We start from the raw sequence: 14,017 nt of genomic DNA on the forward strand, positions 1-14,017 counted from the left end.
CATTTGACACTAATCATTTATATCACTGACTGCCATTTATGGAAAAGCTTTTACATGTCTATCATAAAACAAACTTTTACCAGGTTCCAGATTCTTTCATCTTGTATCAAACATTTTGAGCAAGAGTGTTGTGACCGCTTGTTGTCACGCTAGGGAGAGAATGGTCGACTGCACCTCAACGTGCCTGAAATACCAAAGGCTGGAAGTGCAGGAATATTTCTGCACACAAAGGGAAAGACGACCGGTGGAAAGCTGATACCACATCTCTTGTCATGTATTTTTTGTGGATTCCTACAAACATAACACAGACTGCGTGTTACGCTTGTGTTCAGTGCTGAAGGCAAAATGTTGGATAGGACCAGGCTATTTGACCGTTCTCGATCTACATCAGATCACCAGTATAGCTGACATTTATGTTAATGATATATTGTTTTATGCGTCATTATTAGCTGTAGATCCTGCACTTGGATTAAAATAATCATCAAAAAGGGTCCGCAGAGACGTCTTTGTATCAGTTGTATGCCTCACAGACGTTACCAATGGCGAGGTTCAACAATTCATGGGTTGTTGTCGCCAAACTGCGATCCCTAAATAATTTGTAACAGTTCCGTTAATTGTTAGGGTATGTAGACAGATTCGGGCTATAAAATTCTGACTTTCATATTCTGTCTCCAACTGTCTGTGGCATTTAAAGTGAAATATTTCCTGAAGTTGTCACGTGGAAGTATGGTGCCAAAAACTGAGAAATGGGATTAAATATCCATTTTTCTGAGTGTTCAAAATGCTGTAAAACATCAGTCGAAACCAATTGACAATATACACGTGTTGGAATATACTACGATCGTAACTACATTTTTAACTTCCTGCAACATGACTGATGTACTTGGATGACCTGGTGTCTCCTGAAGTTTCAAAGGTCCTGGGACACAGTGACTGAATTCACATTTCCAAATCAAATGCATACAGGTTTTAATAGCCTTTGTTGAAATACATAAACACATACCAGTTTGTCTTCTAAACCCATGCATTGTGATAAATTCTTATCGTGCTAATATTCCAGAACATGTCAATAACACATTGCTTACATAATCATTCTCAAGTACTCAAATATGAGTGACAAGTACTCATATATGTGTGACAAGTACTCATATATGTGTAATTGATGGATTGATGCTTTCTGTAAGTCGTGTTTGATATATGAGTATATCAAACAGTGTTATACTGTAAACTAACAACTTCGAGTATCACCATGTGCCCAAAGTACTGTAACATCTACATATCGGTTACACGATATAATGAAATCGAATTGCTCACACAACTAACGAGAATGCATCACACATGTTGTGGATTAAATGCATTATAAGATCATTGGTAGGAAGCATGTAACTTCTTCTGCCTGTTCGTGCATCTGTATTAAAGTACATCACTGTCAGGAACACCAATAATGTTCTGAATATGTTCTACCATTGACAAGTGTCCACCCATACAAGCCAGATGATAGACACCAAAACCATCACGGTCAGCTAGTGTCAGGTCCGCCCCTCTGTTTACGAGTAGGTCAAACACTTCCTGGCGTCCACATACTGCTGCCATCATTGCCGGTGTCCTCTGAGACTGTCCTCTACTATTGATGTCAACATGTTCCTTTGACAGAATGTCTTCAACAATGTCTTTGTTTCCTCCGATACAGGCCATGTGAAGTACGGTGTTTCCGTCTTTGTCCTGTTTTTTCATGTCACATTTGTTATTCGTAAATACATCAAATATATCCCTTTGTCCATTCTTTGCTGCACACATTACAGGTGTCATTTGGTTTTGTCCAGGACTGTCGATATTAATGAGACCCTCTGTCACAATGCACTTTACTATGTCAATGTGACCCCGAGAACAGCTTGTATGAAGGATATTGTTTCCATCGCGACAGGTCTTGTGTATGTCACACTGTTTACTCACTAGCAGCTGAAATACGTGTGTATGGCCAGACTCAGCAGCTAGCATCACTGGAGTCTTCCCCATACTGTCCTCTCCATCCACAGAAACAATGTTTTTCTTGAGGATGTGTTGCACCATGTCAACATTTCCTTTAACACATGCCATTTCTCCCGTTCTCCTGCACTATTGGCAAGATGCAGTCCTTACTCACAAGCAGTTCAAAGACTTTTACATGACCAAAGTTGATTGCAAACATCAGTGGAGTCTTTCCGTTAAGTCCCCTGCTGTTAATATCAACATTGACGTTGGAGAGGATATGCTTCACAATCTCCACATTTCCTCCGATACAGGCAATGTGAAGGATGTTGTTTCCATCTGAATCAACAGTTGTAAGATCACTTCCGTTCTTCACAAGTAAGTCAAACACTTTCCGATGTCAAACACTTTCCGATGTCCAAATGTCAACAGTTCTAAGATCACTTCCGTTCTTCACAAGTTAGTCAAACACTTTCCGATGTCAAACACTTTCCGATGTCCAAATCTTGCTGCCGCCATCACTGCTGTCCTGTTACAGTGACCTGCTATGTTGACATCAACTGTTTCCCTAGACAGAATATATCTCACTATCTTGACAGAAGCCACGTGAAGGACAGTGTAACCGTCATCATTTGTTAGTGACAGGTCACCACCTCGTTTCACAAGGAGGTGAACTAGTTTTCGGCGTCCACACTCAGCAGCTATCATGACTGGTGTCCAGCCACACTTTCCTCTGCTGTTTATGTCCACCAGTTCGTGAGATAAAATTTGTCTGACTTGAGCAAGGGTCCCCCTTCTGCAGGCATCATGCAACATTGTGTCCTCTCGGCGGCTATCATCTAGATTTGCGGCTGAAACTACACAGAAATTAAAGAACCTTACCTGTAACCTTATAGTCATAGAGGAGCAATTGCTTCGTTCATTGTAACTGACACTACATCTACTAACGTTTCAGTTCAGTATCACAACGCCCAGACTAAGAGAGAGTGGACAGCTGCAGCCATAGAAGAATATATCCAAACTCTACTGACACAAACAGAAATACGAAAAGCATGAACATCTTTTCTGTTCTTTTTCACCATCCAAGGTTATATCCTGAGGGTATATGATTTTGTTGGAATTGGTTTCAGTGAAGTGATAGCACATCTTGCATGAACGTAATAATTGTGCACGTTTACAAGATACTAATTGAACTAGCCCGCTATGCTTTTGTTATCAGGATTACTGAGTGCCAGTAACATGTCTTGAATGTTGGCCTCATTACATGTGTTTTTGTCCGTTTATGAGAAAAGTTTCCTGTCCACTAGAACAATCAGTATAAAACATGTTAGGATTATTCTACACAAGCATGAAATTTATGTTACTGCTGTTTAAGAAATACAGTTCGTTCTACCACCATGTATAGTGTAATAAAGCACACTTTCGCCCTGAACTATTATAGTTAAAGCATAAAGTTTCTTTCTAAGATGCCCTATTTAATAATGTCTTAGCCTAATTTCGATTACTGTATGACATAAAACAAACGACGGTGTCTGTGACCTAAATTAAGAATCCTCGCACAGGGCTAACTGACGCGCTGTTCTCTTGGCGTGAAACAAATGATGAACAGTTTGGTGACGGTTTATGTTCGGGTTAAATATCTCATCTAGGTCATTTTAATTACATATGTGAGTCCCTTAAACCATACAAGGCAATATGACCGTCTCATTTCTACTAACAACGAAAGTTTAGATCAGTACAATTAGCCGAAGGTGACTAGTCATGCGACATTCTTCGACTGCATTGTGGGAATGTAAACACTGAAAACATTACCGTGTCTTTGTACAATTTTGAGTCGAACTATAAGAAATTTTATCCTTCGGAAAACATAAACGTAATGTTTCCACCAGTGATGTTAGCTGTGTGATGCAACTGCAAACCAAGAACTGGCATCTATCTTGATGTGTGACGTAATGCAAAAAAAAGTTCGATTACGAGGGGGCAGACTGGAATGGCGCAGTGACGTCAACACATTGTGACGTAATGCAAAAAGAGCACATTATCTTCTGATAAAGTATTGTCGGCGCCTTTGATCGCCTTTCAGACCTTCGTATTATAATTTTGGTCATGTGACAAGGATTGTTTACCTTACAATACTATTGCGCTATGGGCCATATAGCCTGAAATATGGAAGAAACCTTACTGATCGTACCTGGAAGTAGTGTCTGGCCAACCTCAGGGTCAGGCTGACCTGAAAACATCAATAATAACAAGGAAAATATATTATATGCTGCAGTTCTACACCGTCCATGCAGACACACATATTCTGTGTTCAAACGTTCCATTAGTATAATACTGAACATATCCAAGCACGTGTATGATGAAAGATGGCGCTACTGCTGTTAATATATGATTGTAAGCTGTATTTACTCATCCCTCTTTTTATGTCTGAAAACAAAATTGGAGACAATCTCATAAAATGAATATATTATTTATGTTAAGTGAAGCATAGATCTGAAATGTAATTAATGTTCTTACTACAATGCTGAATTAATGTACCAATTGATGATCTTTACTTCATGAAAACGTAAAACGTATCGCTACCTTGATTTTATATTGAGTTTTTCTTAATGAAACAACGTTTTCGGAATGATTTTGTTTTCATGAAATATTTCACCTTTGTCAAGTGCTATATCTTACTTACCTCAGGTAGACACTTACTGCAATCACAATGACGACACTTGCTGTGACAGCTATTGACAAGGACATAGCTAGCACTGATTTATCTGATGGAGGTTGTGTGGTGGGAGTCTTCCTTCGCTGGGTGCTGGGAGTACCTGCTGTGGATACAAAGTAGCGTGATTTATCATGACACCAAAAGGGACATACTGTGGTCTATCATTACACTAATACGAACACACTGTGATGTACCATGACACTAATACGGACAGGCTGTGATTTTTGATGATATCAATAACAACACACTGTGATCTGTCATGGCACTAATAAGAATACACTGCTACAACATCTTCATTCTATATCAACAGTGCAAATGTTGAAGCCATTACACATCCACTATCATGATGTGACATACCGTGATTCGTTATGACACCAATAATTGCTTCCTGCTAATATCTTAAAAACTAGTAAGGACATTATGCCATTCAGCATGACAACTAAAAACAACACTGCAACAAAATCTTCATTTTATGACAACATTGCGAATGTTGAACCTATGACATATCCTCTACCTGACGTTGTGTCTTCTTTGGGAGTCACAGTTGTTTTGTCGGGAACTGAGGCAAGAAAAGAATGAAAATTAACATGAGACAAAGTGAACAATGGTCTGAGTGTTTGTCAAGAAGTGAGCACCTCATTTGGACACACTTTGCAAACAGAACCAGTCAAGAAATACTTTTCCAATATTGCAAAAAACGTCCCAAGTGTGACAGCTAGGACAATAACATATGACTTGTTGACACAATGATATGTTCTTATATATATCAGTCAGGTCGAATATATCTCAGATGTATCAACTGCTAACACATACGCTTTGGCTCGAACCTATAAACAAGAAGAGAAACTATGACCACATTCCATGGTGTTATGCTCACCAGTGTCACAGAAAGGGCCAACAAAGTTGTCAATACAGCCGAGGGTGCAGTGCCCATTTTGCTGATTACAGACATTTTTCGAGCAGCTAGTGCTGCAAGTGTAATTGCAATATTTGCCGTGCCAGCCTCTGCCACATCCCTCAGGACACGTTCCGGTGTTTAAGTCACAGAATCTGTCAAATGTATTCCGTGGAACAGCGCATTGTGAAGGACAGGACTTGTCACACAGTTCTCCAAATGAACGAATGTCGCATTCGGCAACGGTGAACGTCCTAACTGCTAAGCAAATAAAAACACACAGAGAATGATCACACCGAAACCAAATGAAGGTTTTCGTACAAATAAGAACATTTACATGAAACATTTGCCTATTTTGTAACGCTACACGATAATAATATTGTTTGGAAAGAGAAACTTCAAACATCTCAAACTCGCCGGACATCAGATCACAGAATAGATATAAGGATTTGCCTACATATTGCAACGCCTCGAGTGTACTCTAACACATATGTTATTATTAGAGAAACAGCTATCACCAGTTAATGACTGTGATGATATATTGTGTCAAGAAACGGGTACGTGACCATGTTTACACATGTCGGTGTGTCACAATCGTTTAGAAAGTGATTACAAAGCGAGAGGAGAACAAATACAACAGAAGAACGTGTAGGACTGGATTCCAGTAAATGGAGAGTCATTGGAGAGCTACTGTCATGTGATGACATAGTTACTCACAGGATAATATGATGACAATGATGGTAAGGAACATGGTGACCTTCTACACTGTAACAGAGGAAACGATAATCTGGTAAGAATATACGTGTCCTGCTGAGTACTGTAGGACATTGGAAAGTGGTAACGAGGAAGCTAACTTATCTGCAGTGCAATGGCAAAGTTTGTTAGCAGATGTTTTCCTTACTTGAAGTTATCTCTTCAGAGTCATTTGTCTTCTGTGAGCATGTTCATTACCATGCAAGTATATGTTCAATTCAGGGATTGAGGAGGCTTGCAGTTTAACCATAGACACCCTGTTACTCGCCACGAGAGTTGCCTAAGCTTGAAGAAACATAGCCGTGATATCCTGTGCTAGTCGTAACAGGTAATAAGGTGGATTTGCCGATCTGACTGATCCCGCTGCACGGCTTACTGGTGGACGTTTAAGTGTGGACCAATTAAGATCAATTATGGAGCTCCTGTCAGAATTCCTTGAATCAGAGGAAGCAGTCAAAAAGCAACTCTTCATTCCACCCGGCGAATGAAGGAACGTGTAAGTTGAGATTGTTTGCATGAACTGTCTCTCTAATGTTGATGTTAGGTATCCTACGACAAAACATGACATTTTTGTGGTTGATAATGCAATACCGGCTCTGATCCCAGGTGTCGAACAGGCACTCAGTGATGTATAGAGTCCAGCTTGGCGTGTATTTAAGTGTTATTAGTTGTAGCAAGGGTCTTGATATATTTGCCTGGTGCATCAGTATACACTGGTGTGAAGGTCTTCATCGCTGATAAGTGTATATGAAAAGCCTTTGTAACAGAAAAGTACGATCACAAAGTACGGAATTTGTAATTCAGGAGAGTGATGTGGCGACTGTGGATTTGAAAACACGAGAGGAAGTCATGTGATCTTATTAGGCTGTAACCAAAGACTGTTCTGGAAGATGACGGATAATTAATACTGATTGTACACTAAGACTAGGACTTTATTTGTAAAATGCCTCACAAACCAAGCATAAGATGGAAATAAGGAAGTCATATGACGTCATAAGTTGAACACCAACTACTTGGCTTAATACACCAAAAATGAAACGGCTCAAGGCTTGGCAGGAAATATATGGGCAGTTACATAGATACCCCAAATCACTACTTACAAGTACAAGCATAAATCATTCTGAGCTCGAAAGACTCATTGTCTAGAACCTGTTTTGAAAGAGGACATAGGCAGTACAGACATTTTTCAAAAGACACATGACAGCATATGTTCGTCATCTTAGTAGTAGCTATAGATTCTCTCAAACAGGAACACATGCACAGGGGCTGCCCTGATACTTCCTCGTTAGGTGGGAAACGTAGACGTGTAATATGAACAATACGCCACTCAGTAGCAGTAGGTGGACTTACCGAGCACTAGAGTACTGCACAAATTACACACATTCCAGTTTGTACTCCATAGTGTGACAGTCAGACTAGATGAATATGTATCAGGATACATGCCATCTCTGTTTTACTTCGCGGCTTCCCAGGTGGGCAAGGACGGGTATTGTTGACAATCAAGGAAGAAAGCGTCTGGTATCCATACAACTGTGCACCCTGGATTTTGTTGCTGCATTGCAACTATTTTTATCTATGACTCATGCTTTGAATATCTTGACCTGACTAAGGTACAGCTGAACTGCACACACCTTCCTCATACTGTAGCATGTGTATAGAGCTATTCACATAGACGTGTACAAGATACAAACAGCTAGATAATATATGTGCATACACCACGTGGGTTGACTATGGGGTCAATATCTAGGGTTGGTCAATCTTCCATAGAGGCTGGTTATCAGATAACAACCAAGGGCGGTTATCTACATAACTCTCGATGCGATACTGGAAATGGGACTCAACTTCGCCTCACCTTATTCCCAGTATCGCACCTCGAGAAGGACTTTTGTCTTTTCAGACCGGGTTTGACAATCCTATTCCTCTGCCTCAATGTTTTTGTTGAAAACATCATAAACAAGTACATAAAAAATACAGAATTATTCAAACAAGTTTATTGTCTACAATATCCGCACATTGCAGTTGATTAATTTGACCCGGCGGGACCTTCCCCTTCCGTTCGCCTCACGGTCACTGGAATCATCTGAAACATGAAATAGCTAGTTTGACATGATTGCTTATAGGTATTCTTGTAATGAATGTTATTTAAGAAAACAGCTAATTTTATGAATCATAAATTCTTTTAACGAGCAAATGACAGTTAACAACAAATGGCTCAACGTGAATACCCATATCATAATATCTTGGAAGGAACCGTGAAGATGTGGTAATAGGTATCGTATTCTGACAGCCACAAGTGAGCAAGACATCAGAAATGGGCCTCACACGTTGTGCCCATGTGGGCAATCGAACACGAACCACGAAGCTACCTCACCGCCCCGAGTACAGAAATGACAAATGCTACATCAAGCATGCCACTTACCAGATACTCAGTGACGACCACTTTCCTTTCTAATCAGCTGTTTATCCACACCGGCCAGGAAGAGAGTTGTAGCAGCTGTAGAGCACAGCAAGTGGTAGGTGTCATGTCCCTGCAGACCAGCGGCCTCAGCAATGTCAGGAACCATTCACTATAAGATGTTGTCTCCCACGGCTTGACGGATGTACCAAACTTGTTGCAGGGGTTTCTGAAGGAAAGTCATGTAGAAAGTGTCGTCCCTCCCTTAAATGATAAATGAAAGCAAATTTTAATGAAATTTCAGTACATCCATTATCAGTTTCTTCGTTAACATATTTTAAGAAGCATTTCAATCCAGAAATTATCAGGTCGGCATAAACGTGTGATGTGTTTTTGTCCTTGCAATTTTGAAATCATGGTATAAATGTAATGTAACTGGTCCGAGGTTAACAGTTTCGCTTGAGCCAAACGTTTCTGTCTTGCATATGTACAAAAACCCTTTCTCTTAATAATTGCGAAAATAGTTCAATCATGAGTTTCCAATTGAAAAAAAAATACATGAAAACTTACCACTTTCGGGCTCCTCTTCATCTACAGCTTGCAGAGGTGAATGTGACATCGATCTCGGTCTTCACTTGGGTAGATCCTCAGACATTTGGGCTTCACTGTGAGATGTTTCAACCCACCCTGGTTAGTCCTAGACATGACTTCCATATATTACACATACTCCTCTCCGTCCTTCTCTTGAAGTGTGACTGATTGTTAATGTATCACTGGCCACAGTGCTCGTCGCCGCTTCTCAGTGCAAAATGTTTCCCGTTTAGGTAAATAATAGTTCTCAGCAAGGTACCAGCGTCGTGGTCCCCCAAATCCTCTTCTTCCAGAACATATTTTCTTCTTCCGGAATAAATGGTTGAGCTTGGCGTGTGCTGTTCAATCAACACCCTCACGAGTCTGCCATCGAGTACTTCCAGAAAATCTTTAAAACCGGGGCTTCGTAGAATATTGAGAATGACCTTTGTGTTTACTCGTAGGTATCCTTATATCACCATACATAGTTTTAATAGGGATGTCTCCAGAGCTGGAATAACTTCCTTGTTTGCCGTAGTGTATTGGCTGTGACGTGTTATTGCGCATGCATTAAAAATAACAGTAAAATACATATACTGCCCATTTGTTGTGTTTCAGAACGGATATCTTGAAAGTAGAAATCTGTAATTGGTAACTGGTTCACGTAAACGCTTGGTTGCTTTCTCCATCTGTACCAGATCTTCTAGCTCGATCGGCACAAAGACCATGAACACGGAGTCGTCTGGTCACAGTCTGCTGACTGCATGACGTCACCGTGACGTATCAGTTCCCTAAGTGAAACACCTGCAAATACCGGTCCTCTTTTTGAGTACTGACCTTCAGTCTACCACACTTTGGCCTGTTTACAATCTGTAGTACATTAGACGTGTGACATTTGCAGCATCCCATCCCGCTCATCCATGATGCACACATTTGTATCAGCCTAAAGGATTCAGACTGACAAAAAATGGGATAGAAACCATCACAGTGTATTAGAATCTGTACCCGCTGACGAACGAGCCAAGGATGTCAGAAACTTAAAACTGTCGTGTGAAGATCTGCCTTCTGAGTGTACATTGCGGGTGCATTGGTCAGTCATTGGTCAGAGTTTAGACTCACTAGTGTACATGTAGCCACTTATTTCAGTCAACAGCTCTAGGCCAGATTTTGCAACATATTACATTCCGTTTAAAGGTGCTCTTTACACGTGAACTGACGAATTTTAATTAAAAAATCATAACGTTGAAAAGATTATTGTAATGTGTTCATTAAATGATAAAATTCAGCGAAAATCTGCCAATTCTTAGCAAAAATTTACTTCAAAACACAGCTGTTCACGTACATGATATCTGCACATGCTTTTTACCAATCTGATGCATGATCCTCGTGCAATTCATCTGCCTGAAGTTTGCAGTTGGTTTCCCAAAGCCAGTAGAGAAATGTATTTTCTATTTAACCATATATACACATCGCATATAGTGAGTGTTTTAAGTGAGGCTAAACTTTTCACGGGTAGTATATATGTCAGTTGCCAGAAGTTACAAACCAACAGATGTGGGATATTTAACACAATATGAATTACATTGGGTCTTCTCGGATGCCCATGAACATTGATATGGGGCTTGTAGCTTACCTTTGGCTTTGCAGCCCAAAGGATGAAACACTTTGTACTCTTATCACTTCAAGACCCGTGAAGGTCCCAGGGTAGAATAGGCCTTCAGCAACCCACGCTTGACATAAAAGGCGACAATGCTTGTCGTAAGAGGCGGGTGCCGCTCCTAACTTGCAACTGCAGATATTGATGATTCAGTGTCATCTTGACTGAAAGAGATTCTCTGAACTACGGCCCTGTCCCGAAATAACCATACGCATTTGAGCTTAGAACAGTTGATTGCATGAATAATGTTTTTCATTTGGGTCAGAGGTAGTCAGTTTAGCTGTAGTCATTTCATCATTAAATACTTGATGCAAACACATGTTAAAGACTATACTAATACTAACTGCAAATGTGTCGTGTCACGTCATTGTTATCTGCAGAATGTCCTGGATTGTGCAGTGAAGTTTCACGTTGAGATACTATGAGTGGCTGTGGAGCCACACAGCCTGTGATCAATCACACAAGCTTTCTTTCCTTGTAATCTAACTGTAGTACATCGCGACCTGTTCCGGGTAACGCTGACATCGTTGTCACGCAGCGTCGAGGCATGCGAAATACGACCCGTCCCTGCATACATTCTTTTATATCTGGTGATCTTTGTCCTTTGCTGATAAATCTCTAGTGACGTGTGCTGTCACTGATATCTGCACACCACTCTGTTTTGTATTGACCTTCTCGTGATAAACATTCACACTGATGTGAATAGTTAAAGGGAACTGTAACTTGCAGTAACGTTTATTTGTTATTTGTTGTTTTCACAGGGACTTGTGTTGTAGTGAAACATGTTTTAACCATTACCTGCCCCACGAATTGGAGAATAACAATTATGAGACCATACCTTTCTCATGGTTAGAGCTACTATGTGTATGAGCCATGTTCGTCGTGAATATGTTCTGGTCAGAACCAGGTTTCAGATGAGTGAAGACGACGTTTCTGTGCCTTTCATGTCAGTCTTATATCATTTTTTTTGACAAATACGTTACATGCAGCAAACTTTACATTATCGTTCAACATTTCCTGCACGCTTGTATACGTCCTTTGCTAGTGTTTATGATTTGAACTGAGTGACAATAAACATGTGACTTAACACCATATGGTATGGCTTTACATCTCTGGCCTACCTCTTGAAACGTCGTGTTGTCAACAATAGAGAAGTTATAAATCCATACCATATCTTGTCACGTTACGTTCCAACTTCTAAATGGTCACCAAGCACTTGAGTGACAATGGTCATGCATTGTGATGACGATTTCCAAGTCCCACCTCATTCCCCAGAAATTGTAAATGTTTTGTAAAGGGAGCGCTAATACAGCTGTCAGATATCTATACTGATCGAAATCATCACGAACCTGATATCTGTCTATAGAAGAAACTATGTGACTTTTGTTAAACGATTTTGAAACACCTTCCATTATTTCTGTATAACATAATGTCCGCTACACCTACATAATACTCTACAGACCGTCTCATACTGACACATACTGACCCTAAACATGAGTGTCTCTGACACCTCCATCTCTAGCAGGAGACGGTCCTGCTCTATGTCAGTGTAACCTCCTTCTTAGGTAGGACAAGGTCCCTCTGCATGTCAATCTAAGCTTCAAATCAAAACGATTTAAAGGCCTAAGAACACAGTTACTCCCCCTCCCCCCTCCCCCCACCCCCATCCCCCCCTACACACACACACGCACACACCTCACCCCTCAGTTATACACCACTGTGAATTAAGGAGAATATAGTGCCTTGTTAAATGGGCTGTTTTATCTGTGCTACTGTGGTAATGTTTCCTGGATGACGAATGATAGCACATGCCTTCCATGATGTGATCCCAAGTTCCAGGTTAGCGTGTTTCGGCTTCGGCTTCCTCTTCGACTTCGGTTTCGGCTTCCGGTGACCATTGTTCACACTGGATACAGGGAAATGGAGCTGGTCATCCCATGGTAATATTTTGTGGTTAAGTGACAAAAGGCAGAATAGTCAGCATGAAACACTAGAGCAGCCTATGAGCGATAGTAATTATGATAGAGTGACATGTGACTGTAGACAGCAAAGAAGGAAAATATTTGTGGTCTGAGGCCTGATGGGATGGCGACAATGGAAGACTTTGCATATTAATTGACAGGAACATTTGAAATATGTTTACAGTCGTGCCCCGTTTATCCGAACACTTGTGTTTTTATTGAAATTGTGTGGATAAGCGAATTTTCGGACATCTGAATCACGGGCCATATGTATAAGAAACGTACAAAGAAACGAACATAGCAGGCATCAGACACAATCTTTATTGATTACGGTACATATAAACAAATATCAGTGCATATAATCTATCATACCTGTTCATACAGTTATGCTCGCTTGAAGAAATCAGTCATAGCCTTTTGCACTGGCTGTATAGAAAAGCGACAGGACTTTCGTCGGTCAGTTCGTCGCTGTCGACATTCACAGTTTGCAACTTGTACACAGGATCGTAGTAAATCGCGAAGTTCCGACAAGGCCATGTCTACTTGTGGGTCCTCGTTTGATTGGATAATATCCACATGACGAAAGCGGTTAGCAATTGTCTTTTCGCTTACAGCTGTCCAGGCATGCTTGATCATCCGGATTAATTAATTATAGTGACAACAAAATTGACACGCCTCAAAATTAACTCAATGTCAATGTGCTCAGCCATCCGGAAATACGAGACAAAAATGCACATAATTTAATGTTTTGTTTGTGAGAATGACACGTTGCGGATGTCCGGATATGTCAGTAATTTTACAACGTTGTTTGAACTTTTAACATAACACTGTTTTTCATTTTTTCATGAATCTATTTCAATTTTCTGATTACATATTGTTTTTTTTGTGAGTGAATGGAAGCATGATATTTAGTCATATTGTTTGTATTGTGGTGAATGTATGTATCACTACACCGCAAGTGACTTGTTCATGTGTGTATTACCTAAGATGGCTAATACTGAAGCCTTTTTAGAAAGGTACGGGACTACGTTTGTGAAGGGTTCGGTCCTCGGTGTGCACAATGGGGTACGTCATATCAGAACTGGAGCTACTGGCCCAGTGA

At 40.4% G+C, this 14,017-nt stretch overlaps 1 protein-coding gene across 2 annotated transcripts; it reads right to left on the reverse strand.

Moving 5' to 3' along the window:
* Positions 1-952: 952 nt before the first annotated feature.
* LOC137280710 (multiple epidermal growth factor-like domains protein 10) lies at positions 953-8,040 on the reverse strand. Of its 2 annotated transcripts, none has more exons than XM_067811934.1 (7): positions 7,683-8,040; positions 6,297-6,344; positions 5,562-5,840; positions 5,199-5,243; positions 4,652-4,787; positions 4,160-4,198; positions 953-2,825 (listed from the first exon to the last, which is right to left on the reverse strand). In XM_067811934.1, exons 2-6 carry the CDS (start codon positions 6,328-6,330, stop codon positions 4,189-4,191), a joined length of 504 nt encoding a protein of 167 aa, XP_067668035.1. In that variant the 5' UTR covers positions 6,331-6,344; positions 7,683-8,040; the 3' UTR covers positions 953-2,825; positions 4,160-4,188. The 2 variants fall into 2 exon arrangements, with proteins under 2 accessions (XP_067668035.1, XP_067668036.1); XM_067811935.1 differs by having other exon boundaries at positions 5,562-5,837; positions 7,683-8,000.
* Positions 8,041-14,017: the final 5,977 nt, after the last annotated feature.

This window comes from Haliotis asinina, chromosome 4 (assembly GCF_037392515.1).
Source record: "Haliotis asinina isolate JCU_RB_2024 chromosome 4, JCU_Hal_asi_v2, whole genome shotgun sequence".
NCBI lineage: Eukaryota > Metazoa > Mollusca > Gastropoda > Lepetellida > Haliotidae > Haliotis > Haliotis asinina.